The 22,130-nt window shown below is 37.1% G+C and overlaps 1 protein-coding gene across 7 annotated transcripts in view; it reads left to right on the top strand.

The window, feature by feature from the left end:
* Positions 1–20,857, top strand: part of LOC127789979 (protein-tyrosine sulfotransferase) — a 29,237-nt gene extending 8,380 nt beyond the window's left edge. For 2 of the 7 annotated variants that reach the window (XM_052319146.1, XM_052319136.1), the window contains exons 3-14: positions 378–555; positions 689–760; positions 1,711–1,999; positions 8,602–8,742; positions 12,598–12,702; positions 12,814–12,961; positions 13,043–13,078; positions 15,510–15,559; positions 15,645–15,707; positions 15,811–15,930; positions 19,395–19,529; positions 20,369–20,857. In XM_052319146.1, coding sequence (XP_052175106.1) covers positions 378–555; positions 689–760; positions 1,711–1,999; positions 8,602–8,742; positions 12,598–12,702; positions 12,814–12,961; positions 13,043–13,078; positions 15,510–15,559; positions 15,645–15,707; positions 15,811–15,930; positions 19,395–19,529; positions 20,369–20,512 — 1,481 coding nt within the window. In that variant the 3' untranslated portion in view covers positions 20,513–20,857. Of the gene's footprint in view, positions 1–377; positions 556–688; positions 761–1,710; positions 2,000–8,601; positions 8,743–12,597; positions 12,703–12,813; positions 12,962–13,042; positions 13,079–15,509; positions 15,560–15,644; positions 15,708–15,810; positions 15,931–19,394; positions 19,530–20,169 lie in introns of all 7 variants that reach the window. The other 5 variants (XR_008020708.1, XM_052319184.1, XM_052319156.1 and 2 more) reach the window with 5 other exon arrangements.
* The last annotated feature ends 1,273 nt before the right edge of the window (positions 20,858–22,130 follow it).

Here is a 22,130-nt window from a genome sequence, read left to right as displayed (position 1 = left end):
TTACACTTGTGACAGATACTGGTGAATGACCACATCAGCACTGACATTGGGATGTTCATTAATCTTGATCTTATGTTCCATGAATTTGGAGCAACACAGCTGATCTTTTTAACATTTTGCCATATGTGATAGGAATCGATGTCCCTGCACAAAATGGAAAGATGATTTGAAAGTGCACAATAATTTTTTTAAAGCAAATTGGATAAATGCAGTTAATGTTTAACACACACCAAGGCAAACGATTTTGACAGCTATGATATATATAGGAGTGAAAATTTAGGATAACTACTTGGCTAATAGTGTTCTCTGCATGTTTGTGCTTCAGCTTTTCTATTATTGTTTGATTTATCCTGTTAGTCTTCTTAATATTGTCCCAGTTTCTTTCACAATAAGTGCCTTGCGTGGCAATGATGATTATGAACATTGCAAACATACTGTCAAAAAGTGGGCTTCTTCTTCTGTTGACATAGAACCCAAAGAAGACAAGCATATACTACAGGATTTGCTGTTTTTCCTTCACATACCAAGAACTGGTGGGCGAACATACTTCCATTGGTAATTATTGATTGAGATAAAATCTAGATTTCTTTATGTTATTTCTGCTTCCCTGCCTCCTCTCTCTATTCTTTCAATTGCTAGTTTGATGCATAGTAGAACACTTGCTCATTTAAATGGTACATACTTGCAGTTTCTTGAAAAGATTGTATGCTAGCTCTTTCGAATGTCCTCGTTCTTATGACAAGTTGCGGTTTGATCCAAGGTAATTTCTTTTCTTGTTATGCTGGACATTTTATTATCATGAAAAGAAGGGACAACTACCTTTGTATCTTTTGCATATGTTAATAACTAAAGCCATATAAACTGATACAGAGGTAGGCTATACATTATCAGGCATAATTCTGAGTTACTCCAACCAAAATTACACTGCATTTGAACAATTTGGACTTGATTTTAGGTGGCAGTTCTGATCCTTTTAGGATAAGATAGAAGCATCCAGTTAGTAGATATCCCATCTGTTAGTGGGGAGGTCATCCCCATCCCATTCTTTCCTGAAGTCAGTAATTACTGGATGGGTCCCCCTGCACTGCCAGCTGGTAGTGGATCTTATTTTCTGAGTTCATTTTTGTTTTGTTTGTTTTTGCCTTACAGATGATGAGTCTATAGATATAAATGACTAATTGACCCCACAAGCACATAGCGGGATAAAGTTAAGGCTTGATATGTTGTTATTTTTTGTTTTGTTTGTTTAATTTTTCTTTTTTCATGACATTCTGATTTGTGCAGAAATATCAGCCCTCAAATCATTTTCTTGCTATTTTTTTATATCATTGGAGTAAAGCTGTTACTTGTTTGGTCTTCTATACTAGGACCCATAAGTAAGAGCTGATGACATGAAGCTAGATGAATTCATTTATTTGTTTCTCCTTTCCAGATGGAGAGCTATGAGTTACAATGAAGCAAAAGCATACGACTGCCTTGCTTAGCTAGTAAACATTTGTATTTGATTATTTAAGAAAATGATTACCGTATGAATTTTCTTAATAGTATACAGTTAACAAATTTGTTGTTTAACAAATTAGGATGAAATAAAGACCACAATGGAAACTTAATTAGCAAACTTCTTTTCTAAAATTGTATACCAAATAATATGTGCTTAATAATTTTGCTATATTGGTTATTCTCAATGAGATGTTTTTTTGTTTTGTGCAGCAAATCAAATTGCAGATTATTGGTTAGCCACGATGACTATGGCATCATGTCGAAACTTCTAAGGGAAAGAACTTCAGTGGTGACCATACTTAGGAATCCTATTGACCGTGTCTTTAGTACTTATGAATTTTCAATAGAGGTAGCAGCTAGGTTTTTGGTGCATCCTAACCTAACATCTGCCACACAAATGGCTGGACGCCTGCGTTCAAAGACCAAAGGAGTAAGTACACTGGATATTTGGCCATGGAAGTATCTGGTTCCATGGATGAGAGAGGACCTATTTGCTCGGGTATGTTTTCTCAAAGTTTTCATGTGGATGCTTCTCATTGATTATTCTTATTTGGTTTCTGTTTCCTTATGCTAACTGTTATGTGCTTGTTTTTTGTAAATATCCACTTAGTAGATACAATCTCGAAAAAGGTAGGCAAATTTCCCCAAGCTTGGCTATATATCCTAGTTTCTCACGGAGGTGTCCTTTCTTAAGATGCACCTACTCCAGCCTTATCCTCATCTTCCTAAGGAGTTAGTGTCAGAAAATAAAAATTAACTGCAGTACTCCTTATTGATTCCAAGATCTTCTTTTAGAACTCCCTGATATGGGATTTGCATTTTAAACCAAACATAGTTTAAAGAGTATTGGTCAATTAAGAACAAACAGTTTATAAAATAACTATAGTGAGATGCATTACAAACTAGGTGAGGTAGGGTTGAGAATAAACAGATAAAATGATAAAGTAGTATCTGTCAAATATAAAGAGAGAGAATCAGTTGAGATGGCTTAAGCTTGTATATTAAGGCTAATGGATGTTATAGAAGTGGCAATATCCACATTGAGGATAATGCTAGGGATGCGAAAAACAGAAATTAACTTGCATTCGTATCATAAAAAAAGATGCACCTTTAGCTGAAAATATTTGCCTTGATAGACATAATTGAGAAAGAGGATATATATAGCTGTTAACCTTAGGACTCTTAGATTACAACCTTAGGCGAGAAAACCCTCTTAAACACTCTCGGATGCAATGTAAATGTAAGAACATAAAACTGAACAACAGAAAAGAAAATAACTGAATTTAAAAGATCAAACCAAACAGCATTAGGTGCAGATTTATCCTGGTTCGGAATGCCTTTGGCAATCTTACATCCAGCCTTCAAACACCCACCAAGAGCAGCCTTTTATTAGGATGAAACTGATCAGTACAAAGCCCAAGCCCTCTCTCAACCCTATTGCTCAAGTACAACCCTTGTTCACTCCAAGAAAACTCAAGAACACAATACACATGCCTCACTTTCTCTAGAACAAAGAATACTCACAATAGAAACAGAGAACTTGACAAGAGAGAGGAGTTATTAGACTGCTGCCTTGCCCTCTTATTTATAGAGGAGGCAGACACACTTGGGCAACTAACTAACTTAGGGAAATTACATATTAACCCCAACAAAATGTACTAATTACACTTAACCCCTAGCTGCCTAATTTCTTCAGCCAAAACTACTCTTTTATACTCCTTCTGGTTCCGCTATCTTCTAGGACAAAACTCGAGGCAAACTTCAACAAATCTCCACCATTTGCCTTGAGTTCTTCACCTGATAGCCAACTCCTGCTTTCTCCATGGATGATGAACAAACCTGATCATATCAAACACAAACACATCAAAGAAAACATATCAATGCTGTAAAACATAATAATGGACCACTCTTTGGATAAATTCCAGCTGCAATAACTAACCTGCAACTCTCATTAAAAAATTATCCTCCTCAAGGGTTTTCCTAATGAATAACTTTTCCTAACATCAATATGATTGATATACTCCATGGTGGGACTAAAGACTAAGCCAAATGGACTGTCCATTGGCTGTTTCAACTCCTCCTACCTAGACTATATTTTAGGGTTCCTGTTGCATACAAAATGCAACATATACACCCTAAATGCATAACTTCCAGCTAGGCACACTCCACCATAAACCAAATCCATATATGATGTTACTCATTAATCCCAAAGGGTCTAAACTTTTACACAGCATTTCAACACCAGTGAACCTCTCCCGGAATTGAACTTAACATTGCTAGACTTCCTCCTAGCTTCCAAAACCGGCCTTTTTAGGATTTACCACTGCCTTTTCCTTTATGTTTGCTTCAAAACAAGACTGCTAGACCTCTTTTCTTAACTCTCCTCTATTTCCAGCTTAACAAAGGTATAATTAAGATTTGGGTATTCCTAGGCTGCCATGAGCTGTCCTATTCCTATTCCAACCTCTATGCCTTATCTTTCCAGCTTCCCCTCCTTCCAACAATCTCAAACACTGAACTACCACCTCAGCTACACCTTGAGATTCCCATTGGATAACTATCAATGAAGCTGCCTTACTTTTCCTAGGCATACCATTGAAATTGACACAGCTTTCCTATGCACTCAATTTACCCCTTTAACCTAAGGGATTTTCCACCTGAGTCCAAGACTCTCCCCAAATTTTCATGGCTCCATGCCATTCATTTGGTCATGAGTGCAACCCTCTTTTATACAAGGGGCTCTATATCCCATCCTATCCTTAGCACTCAAACCTGAGCCTAAGCATCTTATAAACCCAAATTTCCATACCTCACTGGAAACTAACTTAAGACCTATCACTACCCATCCTAGGCAGCACTCTAAACCTTCTATTCCCTTGCTCATTTCCTACAAGATGATTCTCCTTCCCTTTCCTTGCTTAATCTGGACTTTTGATCAATAATGGCTACACCATACAAGGAAACACTTGCACACACCATTTCTCCTCACTGTTCACAAGGACCCTCACTGCAAGAGCCAAAGCTATATTAAATACTAGCTTCTTCCCTCTCACAATCTAGCCCAAGCTTACACAATGAATTTGACCAAAATATTTTCCAGATTTCCCTATTGATATACCCTGGTTCATAGGTTAGATCCAGACATCCAAAGGATTTTCCTTACTGGCCAGCATTCCAAATTTCATCCCTTGGCCTTGGAATCAACTAATTCCATGTCCTATTATTAGAGTTTTCCCTCATAGGTAAGAACCCTAGTTTTTGAAAGACCTAGGCATACCTATTCCACAACTCTACTACACTTAACCTTTCACACCAGAAGCAATTTACAGCAAGCTAATACTTAATTCCAGCAAGCTCATATACGCTTGGGAATTCCTTAGGGACACACCATCACCACTAGGTTCACCTCACCTAGTTCCACCATGAGACAAGACCTAGATAGGTTCCCAAAACATCCTAGAAACTGATTTCTAATGGGATTTACTGATTTTGGAGACTTCTACATATGGAGACCTAGTCAAAACTACATGGATTCTATTCCTATACACCTGCAAATTTTCCCCTCCCCTAATATCCCTAGCTTTAGATACCTTTCCTAGTCCTTGCTCACCATTGTGAGCCATCCTCAAGAAATGAGCTAACCTAACTTATCATAGGCTATCCTTAGTGGCTGCAGCTTATCCACAAAACCTGCAAGCATGCACCACATATCCTCTATTCTTGAGGGTTGCTACCATCTCTCTAAGAGATCCTTACAACTTCTTAGGACTCCAATTCTCACTATCTAATTATTCCTAAGGACATTAGGCTTTCTATTAGAACAGAGACATATTTTACAGCTTCTAATATTCTGGAACAGCTCCACCATGCTTCCTATTCTCACATCTCCAATTATCTTGACCTTAGATTGATGCCTAGACAAACCATTTCCCCCTCCACCATGTCTCTATGGGTAAATACCCATTTCCTATGAGAAGTACACCCTAAACCTAGGATCTATGCTACTATACCTGCATACCTAGGAAAAACTATAGGACATCCGCACTCTCATAGACCACACATGGTGCTAGAGCATTCGGGGCTGGTTTTCTCCTAGGTTTCTTTCTTCTTATTTGGGCAGTTTCTCTTGATGTGGCCCTCCTCATGACACAAGAAACACCTAATAGATCTCCTACTATTTCTAGACTTAGATCTTCCCCTACCCTTATTTCTTTGATCCCCCTTTTCCGGCCTAGACCCAGCTGCTAGGGCATCTCCAGGAGAACTATTTACCTCTACCTTTTGTTGCAATTCCTTGGAGTTTAAAGCTCCAATTACATCATCAAATGAAAGGTTTTCCCTGCCATGCTTTAGTATGTCAACAAAGGTCTCATAGGTCTTAGGCAAAGAATGCAAGAGAACGAGAGCCTTGTCCTCATCATCATACTTGATATCTATGTTCTCTAGGTCCAAACACAGCTTTGTAAAATCATCAATATGTTCATGTATTTTCTGACCTTCTCCCATTCTAAATGAGAAGAAGCGGGTTTTCAAGAACAATCGAGTAGAAAGGGTCTTGGTTAGATATAGAGTCTCTAACCTATTCCATAGGGATAAGGCGGTGGTCATCTTGGATACTTCTCTTAAAACCTTATCACCAAGGCTAAGAATCAACGTATTAAAGGCCTTCTCATCAATTTCCTCTTTCTGTTTTAACCTTTCTTGTTTCTGTTCTGCCGAGAGAGTTTCAGGCAATTTTCCTTCCTCTTCTAAGGCTGATTTCAATCCTAAGTTCCCTAGTAAAGCTTCCATTTTAATCCTCCAAAGGCCAAAATCATTATGGCCAGTGAATTTCTCTACATCATATCTTGTTGTAGCCATGGCCGAAGACAGTAGGTAGATTAAATCAACAAGAAATATAAAGAAACCTTGCAAGAAAGCAGTTCTTGATCTTAGGGGAGGCTCTGATACCAAATTGTTAACCTTAGGACTCTTAGATTACAACCTTAGGCGAGAAAACCCTCTTAAACACTCTCAGGTGCAATGTAAATGCAAGAACAAAAAACTGAACAACAGAAAAGAAAATAACTGAATTTAAAAGATCAAACCAAACAGCATTAGGCGCAGATTTATCCTGGTTCGGAATGCCTTTGGCAATCCTACATCTAGCCTTCAAACACCCACCAAGAGCAGCCTTTTATTAGGATGAAACTGATCAGTACAAAGCCCAAGCCCTCTCTCAACCCTATTGCTCAAGTACAACCCTTGTTCACTCCAAGAAAACTCAAGAACACAATACACATGCCTCACTTTCTCTAGAACAAAGAATACTCACAATAGAAACAGAGAACTTGACAAGAGAGAGGAGTTATTAGACTGCTGCCTTGCCCTCTTATTTATAGAGGAGGCAGACACACTTGGGCAACTAACTAACTTAGGGAAATTACATATTAACCCCAACAAAATGTACTAATTACACTTAACCCCTAGCTACCTAATTTCTTCAGCCAAAACTACTCTTTTATACTCCTTTCGGTTCTGCTATCTTTTAGGACAAAACTCGAGGCAAACTTCAACAATAGCTAACCCCAAGTAGTTAGGAAAAAATGATTAGCTGTGTGAGTCTGAATATTTGAAAATTTCATAAAATGTTCTTTAAATGTTTACTTATTAAGAAAATAAATAAATAGAATAAAATAAACACTGTTTCTTGCCCTACTTCTATTTATTATTTGAGTTTTCTAGGAATTTTTACAGTTGTCTTTATTTTAAATCATATCTTGTTAAATCTAAGATAATCATCTCCTTTCTAGCCATCTCAACCTGTCTTGGCAATTAGTTGGATTTTTTTATTGTATCTTTAATTAGTCTGGCTTTATTGTATCATCCTGGTTGTTTTTCGTTTTCTTACTTTAGAAGCAATCACTTATGCATGATAGCTTGTGCAGATACCAGTATTACCCTTTTTCCCATGGGCATTAGCATGTTTGTCCTCCATCCTATGAATCTGTAAAAATCTTCAATTTTGTCCCTAAAAACTCTTCATTACCTAAAATGCTAAAACCCCAAGGATTGTGAATCCTATGCAGACTTCGTATTACCTCTGTTCTATAGTTTCTGGAAAATCTACAATTTGTTTTCCTTCTAAGCTATTAAGTTCCTAAGTTCCTTGGCTGATTTATATTAAATAACTTTTGAAGTAACTTTTCCATTTTGGTTGTTTTCAGTTTTCACTAGTGCTTACTAATGCCAGCTATGATGCTCCTAATTCACTTTGAGTCTATTTTTGTTCTCCTTTACATTAGCAAGTTAATCTGTATCTTTATTCCTATCTTTTATGTTTAATTTAATAGAAACCAAAATAAATATGCACATACGCATGGAGTTTGACTGACGGAAGGGAAGGAGTTTCCTCAATATTTTCCTCAGCTTGGTTTATGTTGAATTGTTAACCAATATCTCATCTAAAAGCTTAACCTGTTAGACAAATGGTTAACTTTATCTTTTATGTTATTATTTTTACTCTCAAATAGGTGCCCTCAAGTGTAGCTAGACTTCACTGCATAATTCGTCCAAACTCGTGCAATAATTTAAATATTGTGTTGGCAGTGACATTTAAACTTAGGGCCTTTACCTACTTTGGTACCAAGTTGAATGGTTAACTACCATCTCATTTAAAAGCTTAAGTTGTTTGATAGAGGGTTAATTTTATTTTTCATATTATTAATTTTACTCTCAACATGGACGTGTGGTTGTACTTAATTGCATAACTCGTCCAAATATGTGTGCAACAAATTAAATATTGGGTTGGCTGTGAGGTTTGAACTCAAGACTTTGCCTGCTTTGATACCATATTGAATTGTTAACCGGCATCTCATAATTTCTACTCTCAACAGTTTCAAAGTCAAATTGTCAAGGAAGGGACTGGTTGTTGCTGTTCTATGGGCAAAGACAATTAAAGAAAAGTTCTTTAACAACAACATTTGTCAATTTTAATACTCACATCCCTGTATGATAATTAATGATTTTTATCCTTTTCTCATACTACATGGTTCAATGCTTTATTATTAACTCGCATTATTTCATCTAATGAGTCTTTCCTCCATCTATTTCATGGGACAGAGAGATGTCAGAGTGCAAAGAGGCCCAACTTATGCTAAGAACGTTAACTCATATAATATGGGGGACATTGTGATGCCATTACATGAATACATTAATGATCCTATAGCTCGGGATATCATCCACAATGGAGCCACATTTCAGGTATTGTAGGATATCACTATCTGCAATTAGGACCTGCTATTTAATTTAAATCTAAGTTCTGGTCTGTACATTAGAAATTTTGCTTTTAAAAACAATGGAGCCACATTTCAGGTCCTGTAGCCCATCACTATCTGCAATCTGGACCTGTTATTTACTTTAATCTTTGTTCTGGTCTGTACATTAGAAACTTTGCTTTTAAAACAACAAAATCTTTGACTAAGGTCCCTTGAACTCAATGGAATTGTTATGGCCAGACTAATGATGCTTTTTTACTGCCTTTAGAACTGAGGAAAATGTGAAGAAGAAAAAAAAAAAAGGTGAACTAGGGAAAAAGAAAAGAAGAAAAATGTTGAAGGTTGAGATTGGGAATGTTGCCCATGCGGCTATGCCTATAAAAGCTGTTCCACTCTTTCTCTTGGTGCCCCTGTGATTAGGTGAGGCAATGTTTTATCCATAGTAGGAAAGTGTCAGGACCCTAGATTTCAAATCTAGGATTTCTAGTTGACAATCATGAAAGAAGAAAGAAAGAAAGAGAGGGAGAAATGAGAAGATTTAGGGCGAAAACAGGGAGAAGAACAGGTGGAAACAGAGAATAGAGAGAAATGGGAGAATTTAAGGAGAAAATAGAGAGAAGAACAGAGGGAAACAGAGAATAGATAGAGGGAAAAATGAGATAACTTCAATATAATTGCTTGATTCCTCCGTAAACTGTGGTATAGCTTTCTATAGGGCTATCCCAGCAGTTACCATTACTACACAATTGTAAAATAACACCCCACTACCACATAACTATAAAAATGACAACCCACTACACATAATTGCTCTGCTTATCTCCTAATTCCTCTCCTAATTCTTTGATTCCCAACAAAAAGTTGGATTATGTTTGCAGCTCACAATATGGATATTCTATGAGACAAATCACCTTCAGTCGAATTGCATAAATTGTTCACGTGAAGCTAAAAATGGATTATATGATTTACATTTGCCTTCCAGGTCAAGCACGCTTAACCCTGGAGTTCTTTGTCTGTATTCAGCCCAAAAGGCATCCAGCTGATGTTGTTTCCTTCCTTACCTATCCTCGATATATACTATAATCTTCTGGGCTCTCGGAGTATTATATTCTCCTCCCTTGAGCACGTGACGTTCTTGTCATGCGACCTTAACTGGTCCCAGATCTTGTTCTCTTGGGGGTTGCCATCCTAGAAGCCTGCCAGAAGTCGCTCCTTGTACAGGCCCTTGAGCCTCGGCGCCACTCCCCGCCCTCATCGGATCGCCTTCGCCAAGGGTCGGCTCTGATACCATCTGTAAAATAAGATTGAACTAGGAGAGGGAAGGGTGTTTAGGATTCCCCATTCAAGGGTACCAAGTGGTGGTAGAAGGCTCAAGAGATTAGCCCAAGCTAGTGGCTTAGCACTCCTTTATGTGATGTCTCAAAGGTATTATGATAACTAATCTGGTTGCTTGGCCAGCGGTGGACTTGTTAAGCTATGTTGATGTACCAGCTGGTTTCTATTAGGATTGCCAGCCGTGGCTAGATTGCTCTGCAGGGAATGTTTTATGGGGTAATGGCAGCACCTCTTATGTCCAAGGCAGGTTGAGAATCCACTCAGTGCTCACACAACCAAGGGGTAATGTCAATGCTGATTAGTTTCTTAGCTACTGATTCAACACAATTTGGCATCTCAGTGCCAACAACAGGGCTCCTAATTGGCAGCATAACAAATAAAAATTGTAATAAAAGCTTCCTCATGAGTTTTTATAACTTCCAGATATCATTTCATTCTCAGGACAACTTTTAGCAGGTATTTCAGTACACTTGGAAAACCTCAATGGGGACTTGTGACTAAAGCAGTTCCTAAAACTTTTGTAGGCCTTTTTGACAATACCCCTCTTCCCCACCCTCTTCCTCCCTCCCAAATAAGAAAACAAGCTAATCCTTGTTATTTTTTGGATATATTTATATACACAAAGAATGCCTTAGATTGGGAAAACCAGTATAAGTTCACCTCTATGTGCAGTTAAGAACTAAAATGTTATTGATGAAATGTAGAATGGAGGAGAAACAAGGAGAGTTCATGTTCACACAAGAAAGAGAGAAGAAACAGTATTCCCTTTAAACAAAAAAGAGAAAATGATGCCTCTATGCCCTCATAAGCTCTCTCTTGTTTCTCTCACACCATATAGACTATAAAACTGAAAAGGAAACAGTGTGGGTAGCCATTTATAATCTGTCTGCAACCACACAAAATGAATCCAAAACTGAGACTAGCATACCCCATTATTTTCCTAGAATCATGTAACAAAGTTCCAAATCTCTTTAGCTATCTTATTATAAAGGAAAAGATGGTCCAGCAATTCCCTACTGCTCTTGCATGTATTAACACCAATAAGACAGCCTGCCTTTGCTCCCTAAGTTATCAAATGTGAAATAAGCATCCAAGAGAGCTGCCTGGACAAAAAAAGGTGACTGAGGAAAAATTGGACTCCGAAATTTGTTTGGTTTTGTACAACTTTTGTAAGATATAATATTCATCGTTCTCTATTATCTTGCTGATTATGTTTCTCTTCTATTTCCAATATTGAAATTTCATCCTTTTGTTCAATGTTCCTTCTGATTTTATGGATTATTTGGCCTTTTCTTCAGGATTTTTTCCCACTAAATGAGGGGATTGTCTTTTTAGGATTTTATCCCCCTGTTTTCTTTTGCACATAAATATTTGGGTCCTTCCTTTATCTGTACTTGTGGGCCTTTTTGTTTTTAACATCTCTTCCTTGTATTGTCTAATAGAAGTGGCTGTATGTATAAAGGAAATTATCTTATAGAAGTAATAAAATAAAGTTTAGAATAAGTTAACATGATGTCATTTGAGGAAGGAAGCTGAGTTCTATTGATATCACACTGCTGGGGAGGTGATAGACAACTTCTTGTGCTGGTTATTCAATTGTTAGGGGTCAGTGCCTCACTAATTGAGTGTGGTATGTAAATGCATGATTGAATTTGGTTTCAGTGGGTTAAGCATTGCTCAGCATTGATGATTTGACTTATTTGCAGAGAGGGATGGTAAGGCATTTTATGCTGTGTAGTGGGTGTCCCCATTCTGTTTGTGGTCACATGTTGGGAAATAAGAAAAAAAAAGATTTTAATGGCATGAATGAGTTGACTCTTGAAGATTTGAGTATAGGAAATTGTATTTTTGGTTTGATTCACATGCCCTTGCTTTTGCCTAGATCTCTTATACATTTTCCCGTAGACCTGATGCTTTATTGGTTATATTTCATTTAATACCATGCTGATGTCTGATGCATGAGGGACATCAGTGCTTTCTCATAAATTATGTCTTATGCAACTTCTTGCTTATGTCTGATGCATGAAGGACATCTGTGCTTTCTGTTATGTGAAGTTTGTACATGTGCAGCAATCGCATTAAAACTAGATGTTGGACCAAACTTAGTATTCCATTAATTTTGTAAAATTTTGAGACCAGGGAAGAAATCAGCTGTAGATGGTGCCAAGTAAGTAAGAACAGTATGCTAGGTATTCCCATTTCATTCGGTGGTTTACTTTGGGAAAGCAAAGTTCCACATCTGTTATGGAAGAGCCAACCTTCACAATCAAACTCATTTTTTTGGTTGATATGTTTATTCTATATGTTGATTAGTCCTTCGTTAGTTTCTTCAGAAGATGAGAGTTTAGCAGTTCTGATTTATTTGGTCTGTGTACTATGGTAGATTGCAATATATAAATGACATACAGTCAACATGTATGCTGTGAATTTCTGATCTAACAGAAATACCCGTCCAGGTTTCCTGATTTACTTTGTTTATAAATTGTTGGCTAATTTCTTGCATGAACAGATTGCAGGACTCACAAACAACTCTAATCTACCTGAGTCGCATGATGTGCGCAATTGTGTACTAAAGCATCAATCTCTTGGTGAATATGTTCTCGAAGTTGCAAAGGTAATGACATTAGTTCCTTAGTCTGTATGATGTTGGATGGTGATGTTTCTCTGATGTAATATTTTTTCTTGTTATGTTTGCAATCACAGTACATCATTGTAAATCTTGCAGAAGAGGTTGGATAATATGTTATATGTTGGACTCACTGAGGACCACAAAGAATCTGCTACGATGTTTGCAAATGTGGTTGGCGCACAGGTGATTTCTCAGTCAATTGTGGCCAGTTACAGCAATGATCCTGCAGCTAATGATAAATCAGGTGAGATTGCTAAATATTTTCTATGGGTTGGCCGTTTAACCAATAATTAATAATTAATAATTATCAATCCCCACTGTGAAGGAATAGGAGGACCAAAAAAGAAAGATGAAAAGGAAGGTAAATGTTCTGGTCACTCTGACCTTTGTTGGTTGTGAGTCCTGGTCTTTTTCTTCTCAAATACTTCCAGAATTGAATTCCCCTTGTGAATTAGATTGTGGCCCGACTCTTTTTTTCTTTTTCTTGTTGATTACTTTATCCATTAGTAATGAGAGTTGGGGAGATCATCGAGTAAAACTTGCTATTAGGCTGGTTGCTTTTGCATTTTGATTTTGAAATTCATGGTTACCGCTGTGTCAATGAATTTTAGAATTGAGATGTGTGCATCAAGATAGATATTTTCTGTATACTCAAAACTAATATATTTCAACCTATATATATACAAACACTACATGGGTCATGACATAGGCCATGACATAAACATAGATCATGACATAAGCCTAAAGCTAACCCTAGGAGAGATATACACACACAACAATATACAATATATAACTCAACGCTCTCCCTCAAGAGAAGCAACATTAGCATGAGGAGGGCGGCCATGTAGCTCATAACACTGTTCCTTAGTATGCCCCCACTTTTGACAATAGTTACACTTGGGGCGTTTGCCCCAATTACCACCACGATCTCCTCCTTGTGCTCCACGACTTTGAATTTGCGAAGCCATGATTGAATTATCACTTGTGGAAGAGGCAGTCATGGTAGGAATAGAGGAAACCTGAAGAATACAGGAATATACTTCATCCATCGACTGGCAATGATCTGGTCACGAATAGGAGCAAGCTCAGGACCAAGGCAGTGACGATCGAGATGCATTCCTTGCACAACCCAAATGACTAGCAAGGCTCTAATACCATTTGTGAGCTGAAATGCCTACAATGACATGTGTTAGTGCAAGGATTAAACCAAAAAACCTGAATACCGACAAGTACAAGAACAAGAAGAACACAAAGAACTCCCTGTTTCCAGCCACCAATGGCTGTAGCAATGAAGCTTTCAAGGCTCAGATCTTGGTATCCAAAACACCACTTAGGTAACACGAAGAATAGGACCACCAAGCATCAACAAGCCCAACCCCCAAATCGACCACTCGCCAAACCCAATTAACTACACGGAGTAGAGTCCACAAAGGAGCAGTAATATCACCAAGATATACGGGTAAAAGAGGTGAACCAGAGAGGGCTGAGAATCGGTCAGGGAGGCGAAGGGCACTCTGCTTCCAATGGATTGGCCAAAACAATATAGAGGGGAAACCAAGAGGCGCAGTACATAGCAGCAAGGAGGCGCTGCACAAAGCGGCAAAGGAGGTGCTACTAACAGCAAGGCAGGCATGGGGAGCGGATTCGGCGCCAAGCTTGAGAGAGCCTTCAAGATAAAGCATATGTAGAGTGATAGCTAGGGCAAGAGATTGGGTTGGGCTTGCCATTCTTGAGCAAATGGGCTTGGGCCCATTTTTTCCTCCAAAGAAATGGAGCAGCAAATACTCGCTTGGAGCACCGACGAAGGTGGACGGTGACAATAGCAGATCTGGGCTAAGTGGATCTGAAATGGCAACAGCAGCGGCAGCGGCAGCGGCAGGTGAGACATAGATGCCGGATCTGGGCAGATCTGAAGGTTGGCGGCGGCTGGATTTGTTCAGATCTGAAGGTTGGCGGTGGCTGGATCTGTTCGGATCTGAAGGTCAGTGGCCGGATCTGGGTAGGTCTGAAGGTCAACGGATGGATTTGGGCAGATCTGAAGATTGACGGCCAGATCTGGTCAGTGGTGGCCGGATCTGAAGACTTGCAGCTGGATCTGGTCGATGGCAACCAGATTTGAAGACTTAACAGCTGGATCTGGGTGATGGTGTCAATGGGTGAGATCACCAGTGAGGCGGCAAGGTCTGCGGCGGCGACTTCGTGAGGTCGGTGACGGCTGATGCTGGTGGCGATTTTGCGAGGTCAGTGGCGGTCAGATCTGTTAGATCTGGGGGCGTCTTTGCAGGCGAGATCTGGTGGGGGCGGCGACTTCACGGTCAGATTGGCGGAAGGGAATGCACGCCAGAGTTGGAGAGACTTGCGCAGTGGAGGCTTACATCTAGGGTTTGTATGATGGCTCTAATACCATGTGCATCAAGATATATATTCTGTATACTCAAACTAATAGATTGCAATCTATATATATACAAACACTACATGGGTCATGATATAAGCCATGACATAAACATAGGTCATGACATAAGCCTAAGGCTAACCCTAGGAGAGATATCCACACACAACAATATACAATATACAACTCAACAAGATGAAACAAACTGCAAATTTCTTAATAAATTAAAGGCATAAATAATTATATGGGAAATGGAAGAAAGAGCAAAATCAGTAGTTTAAGAAACTATCACATCCTTGTTGCCCAGAAGTTCGGGTAGAGTCTCAAGATTTGCTTTTCTCATCTCCAATAGGGAATATCTTTATAACTGTGTTTTTCTTAATTATTTTGTATTGCTCTACAGATGGGAGCTTGTCATCTCCAGATATGAAATCTGATACGAGTCATTATCAGGTAGAATTTTAACATTTGACTGCTCAGTGCTGAGGTGCTTAGACCTTGTTTGCATTTTTAATACTTTATTTTTCTTGTATTGTAGAATCGCACTGGTCAGAACACAAGTAAAATTTCAACTGAAAATGTTAATGCTACAAGTGGAAATGTGAGCATACATTGCGTTATATAATTTCTCCCTCCATATCTGCTTATATTATTTATAACCATTCATTTGAAATAAGTGACCAAGAGCCCCTCTTCTATTGCAGATGACTGTGGGAAAACTTATGCAAGTTTATGAGAGTTGCATTTCTAGCTTAAGAAAGGCCCAAGCACAACGACGTACTTCTTCTTTGAAGAGAATCTCCCCAGCAAACTTTACAAAGGAGGTACTATTGCTTTTCAGTTCCTCAATGACTTGCAGGTTCTGTTTAGCTTCCTCCTTATATATGTTTTGTATTTGTGGTAGTTTTGTCATCTATCTGTTCTGTTGTGGGTCTATTTGTTGTCTCTTCACGATGCATTTTGATTTTTGAGTGAGGTTGATGATATGAAGGTATTATGTCTTTTAAGTTAATAATAGATGACATTAAATTAATAATCCTTATATCAAATGAAACCTGGACCAGGCAAAATAAAATATTAGTGGCGCACAGAAGAAAATTCCTTCATGGTTGACATGGTGCAAATGTGGGAAAATTAGTTAATTTTTTATTTCTCAACAGCTTGACAAATTTCATGTTACTTGCTGTAAATATCGATCTTATTATGCAAAGTATGACCTTTTCTTCTTCTTATTTGTTCCTTTGGGAGAGTTGGGATGGGGTGGGAGGGATATCAGTTTGAACCTTCTTTTCTTGTTATTCTTTTTGCTTCTATGATCAGCAAAGATTAACTAAAAAGAAAGATTACAAGATATCAAGCGTTAATCCTTCTAGGCAAAATTGGCTACAAGAATTCTAGCTTGCCATTCTATCTTATGGTTATACCTTTGTAAGGCTCTTATAACTCATTATACCTAAGAGTCACCCACAAAAAGTTTTTCTTGGTCTTTCTCTACCTCGTTTGTAGCATCTATTTATCTTTTTCTCACATGACCAAACTATTTTAATCATGTCTTATGCATCTTCTTAACTTCAATAGGATTAGGAGCTACTCTTAACTTTACTATATATAATCTCATTTCCAATGTCATCTTTTCTTTTATGCCCTCTCATCCATCATAGCATTCACATCTCTATTATGCCCATGTTTTGCACACTTTTGATGCTTTATTACCCCACATTCTGTCATACAACAAAGCTAGTTGTATAACCATCTTATAATGTTTTTCTAGTTTTAGCAATATCTTACTGTAACATAAAACACCAGATACGCATTTTCATTTTAACCATTCTATTATAATTCTATGGATAACATCCTCATTAAGTTTCACTATAACATCATCTACACTTCATTTTCGCTAAATTTACATTTCATGTATTCAGTTTTCAATCTGCTCAATTTAAGACCTCTAGATTTTAAATTGTTCCTCTGTATCTCAAGCTTTGAATTCACACATTCTTATGTCTCGTCCACTAAGATAATGTCATTTGTTATAGTATACACAAAGGCACCTGGATTTGTGTAGTAAGTTCATGCATTTCTAGGGCAAAGAGATAAGTTCTTAACACATATCTTTGATATAATCTGACTGTAATTGAAAAAGTTTTAGCATGACCTCCAAATATTCTAGCACATGTTTCTGCTCCAAGATACATGTTTTTAATAACTTGTGCATAAGAAAAATTCATTTCCTCTCCAAGACTCTACATAAGACTTCTCTAGGGAATTTGTCACAGCCTTTTTCTAAATTGTAAGCACCATATATAAATCCGTTTGTTTATCTCTATATATTTCCCTTAATGTATATAGCTTCCATTCTTAACCTATCAGGCATAAAACCAAATTGGTTTTTAGACACCTTGATTTCTTTTCTTAATATTTTCTCAATCATTGTCTCCCAAAGTTTCTTGGTGTGGCTTACTAGTTTGATTCCTCTAGAACTTATACAACTTTGAACATCTTCTGTATTCATATAAAATAGGCCACGTTATTGTTTTTCACCATTTCCTCCACTTATCCATCATCTTTTTTGTCCCCAAGGGTGGCTTGGGTGGACATTTCCTGTAATTTATTATGTACCAAAAAAAAAAAAAGGCCGTTTTCTCTGGTGCATTTTCATGGTTTATTGGGATATTATCTAGTTCAATTGCTTTACTATTCTAAGAAAATGTAATTCTTATCTTCTTCAAAGCTAAGACGCTCCAACTTAATACTTGTTTCTCCAATTTCATTAAATAACTAGAAGAAATACGCAATTCATCTCTACTTCTGGTTTAGTCTTTTATACATTTCAGTTGGCTCAAATCCCTTATTTTTCTCTCTTGCCTTAACGCACACACACACATCTTTTCTCATCTTGTCTGTCAGTTGTTGGTATAAATTTAAGCTTTTGACTCTACTGTCTTCTTTACTTCTTTTTTGGCCCAAACCTCTTTAGATTTTCTTTTTTTTCTTTTTTTTGCCAAGACTCTTTAAATTTTCTTTATTACGCCTTGTGTGTAAAGTGTTGTAGTAAGCTATCTTACTTTTGTATGAAATGAAAGATTGAATTAAATTTTTTATTTACTAGGTCTAAATTCATGTTATTCTTTTCTTCTTAAGGTAGCGTTTGTTAAAATGACTAAGATAAGAGAATATTAAGATAAGGTCGGAATGCTTTCCAGACCAAGATATGAAATGGTTAAAATAAGGTTGTGAAACATTTCAAGATTTCTATCAGATTGTTTTTTAAATTTTTTGGACTCTATTGAGAATTGTACTTTTTTTTTTTTTCATATGTTTGTTAAATGCATATGATAAGCACCTAAATAAGGATTTTTTTTACCAAAATATCCCTGTTATCAAATTCATTCAAAATGGTATGTTAACATCAATAACAAATTTATGATTAAAATAATATTTTATGATTAATGTGAATTATTAAAAAATAAAAATTAAAAATAGTGTTTTATTTTCTAAATCTATGTTAAAAAATAGATTCTAAAATACTTAGAAATAATTATTGGTGGAATTACAATAATAAAATATTTTCGTTATTAAAAATTACCAAAACATATTTTCATATTAGATAATAAAATATAAAATAATTTAAAAAATTGAAGGGGAAAAGGAAAGGGGAGGAAGATCGGTGAAGCTTGCGAAGGGGGGAGCCAAGGGCAAGATTAGTGAGCAGGCGAAGGAGAAGAAATGGGTGAGGAAGAAGATGAAGAAATCCGTGATCAGAAATGGGTGAGGGTTTTATACAAGGGCATATGGGTAATTTGGGCTTATCTATAAAATATTAGATAAATTTATCTGAGGGGAGAGGACAGATAAATTTATCTATAAAAAATCATATAAGAGTCAAGTGAGGGCTTTTTTAGATATTATTAGATAATTTTAACAACATATTGGAAAGTTAAAAAATTCAGAATGCTTCCTATATCTTACCTTTTTTGTCTTATAGTGGTTAACAAACACTACATAAATGAAAAAATACTTTTAGCTCTTAATCTTTGTTATGACTTGCAACCATACTGTGGTAAGCATTTCTGCCTTTTACAACAGGCATCCAATTGTGACAACACTGGTTTCATCTGGTAGTGTAGAATGGAAGATGGAGAGGAATGTTAAAAGGAAATAAATATCTCTATGAGATATTTAAGTCAAATTGATTGTTTCAGCTACATTTTAGGATGACATGTTTGGTCTTAGTTGTGGGATAAAACTTGCTTCTGTCACTTTCTAAACTTTTTATTAACTCTTACAGGCACGTCGTCAGGTTCCTGAAATGCTGCTTCAGGAGATTAAGTCACTTAACAGCTTAGATATGAAACTCTATCAGTATGCTCAGAACATCTTCTCAAAGCAACACAAACAGATGGTGGAAAAACTTGGTGGTGCTGTAAGTGCTCATATTTTTACAGACTTGTTTCAGCTGTCTTAGTAGTGCTGTTTGTGCTCTGCTGTTCCGTATTACTTGTACTCCATTGATTGACTTATTGTGACATGCAATACTTGTCTCGTACATGGAATTCTCATGAAACGTAAAGACTAGTTATGAAGGTTTCCTTGGGTTTAAAAAGTCAGCCTATTCAAATTCTGATGTCAAAAGCAAAATTTACCTTCTTTTGTGTATGTATCAAGCACTAAAACTTCTTTCTACTTTTTGACGCTCAGAAGTTCCAAATTCTTCTCTACTAACTAGAGTCATCAGGGATTTTGATAGATTAATCAGCTGTCAAAAATTTTGGCTTCGAAAATATTACTGCTTAATTTGTGCAATGAGTATTAGGAAGATCACGATTAACTTCAAAGATTCAACAGTTTTTGGAAGTTGATTGCTAAATAACCCCCCCTCTCCTTTGTGGACCATGGTATTCTGTCATGGGTTGTTGACACGTACATGCACTAAACGGTATCCATGTTAATTAAACTAATAATCTAATTCTGCTTCTTCCATGTGTTGGTACTGTTATCTTCTAGTTGTTTGAAGTAATTTGTAACTGCCTCCTAATGCATTCATCTCTGACTACAATGCTTAGATTTGGATATAGCACTATACAGTCGTACAATTAGCCCTGCAGACGGAACACTATCTAATTCTTGTCTCTTGCTATCAAGTTCCTTCATGGTGAGGGAGAACAGAAAGAAAAGTTCACCCTTTTTGGCCCACCACCTCTGCTGCCTCGAACATATGTGAAATGCAGTGATCTGTTTTTTTCTTAATATGATAAATTGCAGGGAAGGCAGGAGAGCATGTTCAACAATCCATACCGCGCTGCCTCTTGGAACTTCCTTTACTTGGGAATGCTCATGATCATACTGCTTTTGTTGGTTGCATTATTTGTAAATGCCAGAAGAAGAACGTCAAAAGTGAAAATATGAACATGAACGCAATTTAGTTGCAGTTGCTAGGCATACACGAAGTCCGTATGCTGTAAGTAAGAATTACTTTAGTGTCCATTTATTGTCAGGTGCTGATGCCCCTTGATGTAAAGTCATATTTGGAAATTTTGTTTGTTGAGGTGGGCAATCATGAAAGGTGAAAGTAACAAAGTTTTCTCCATCTCCCTGCATTATCTAAAAGTGTCCTGATGGGTGACATGGAGATTTAAGTTTGCCTCATTGCTACGGTTTTTGTTTTACTTTTGTAGAAGAAGCAATGAGGGGCTAACCAAAGTAGCTTGATCTGACCAACTTGTATCCTATTAGGTTCCCCCCCCCCCCCCCCCCCCCCCCCCCCCCCAAAAAAAAAAAAAAAAAAAAAAAAGAAAGAAAAGAAGAGGTGAATGGATGAAGGTTGTATACCTAACTCCAACCAATTAACACAGGTTGATCAGGTGCGCCTTGCATGATGTTTAGATGAAAAATTGATTTTGAAGCGAATCCCCTTCCTGACCGCTAGTAAGGAGAGCCAGCATGAATTGAACTCACAATGCCCTGGAAGTGATCATCTTAGTACCACTTTTAGCCGTCAATATTGTCCATGGTTTGAAACGTTTAAAAAATATCCCGCTTAACAAAGGTGGACCTTTGATGGCAATGATAATGTTGCTTTTTTTATTTTTGTGATAGAAAACTACATGTTTGAATTACGAGCATTGATTTTGCAGAAGGTGAGTTTACATATAAAAATAACTTATATTTTATTCTTTGCAAAGTGAGGGGTCTTGAATATTTTGTATTGCTAAATACAAAAAAGGTTAGGGGACCAACTTAGCAACTCTTGGGGGTGGTGTGACCATAAGAATCTTTTCTCGCCAAGGAATGTACGGTTGGGAGTTATAATTATTGTTGGGAAGGCTAGTAGTCTCTCTCAGCTTATAGTCGGATGGCTGAATTCTTATATGATGAGATGGTGAAAATGTTCCTATTTTGCATTTCCAGACAAGGCGAGCTAATTAATTGTTGTGTTTGAAAATTAGATCGTGAAATGCATTGATGGAGGAGTTGAGGCTACATTTCATAATAATTCTGAAGATTGATTCCTAAACCGGGGGTTTCTCTGTTTGTGTCATGTCATGTAAATTAGAAAGCGTAGTCGGCCAAACCTTGTCACTAGAAAGGAAGCAGAAATAGAAAGTGGAAGCAAGTTTTTCATGACCTGCAATCATGTAAAATGCTGGGAACAAAATGAATTGACATGAGTTGATTTTTCATGACCTGGAAAATGGAATTGATAATAGACAAGTCTTTGCTTGATTTTGGACATCCTGTTGCATATAAAGCTTGTCTATATCATTAATAATTGCTGGAAATTCATTATCATACTTGCCAACCATTAGCTGTTTTTCAAGATTATATATAATATCCTTTTCTCTTTTGGGAGCCTCAATATCTTCTCATTTAGAGTGAATAAATAAACAATGCAAAGAAAGGTGCTGAAATATTCCATAGGAATCTCACTTAAAGACTCCTTTTTGAGGTCCCATCAGCCTTGCTTTTTCTCGTGTATTAATTTCAAGATAAATTATATTAGTAGTTCATTAATTTTATATTTTGT

Source organism: Diospyros lotus, chromosome 1 (genome assembly GCF_014633365.1).
Source record: "Diospyros lotus cultivar Yz01 chromosome 1, ASM1463336v1, whole genome shotgun sequence".
Taxonomy (NCBI): Eukaryota; Viridiplantae; Streptophyta; class Magnoliopsida; order Ericales; family Ebenaceae; genus Diospyros; species Diospyros lotus.
This window is presented reverse-complemented; position numbering and strand designations above follow the sequence as displayed.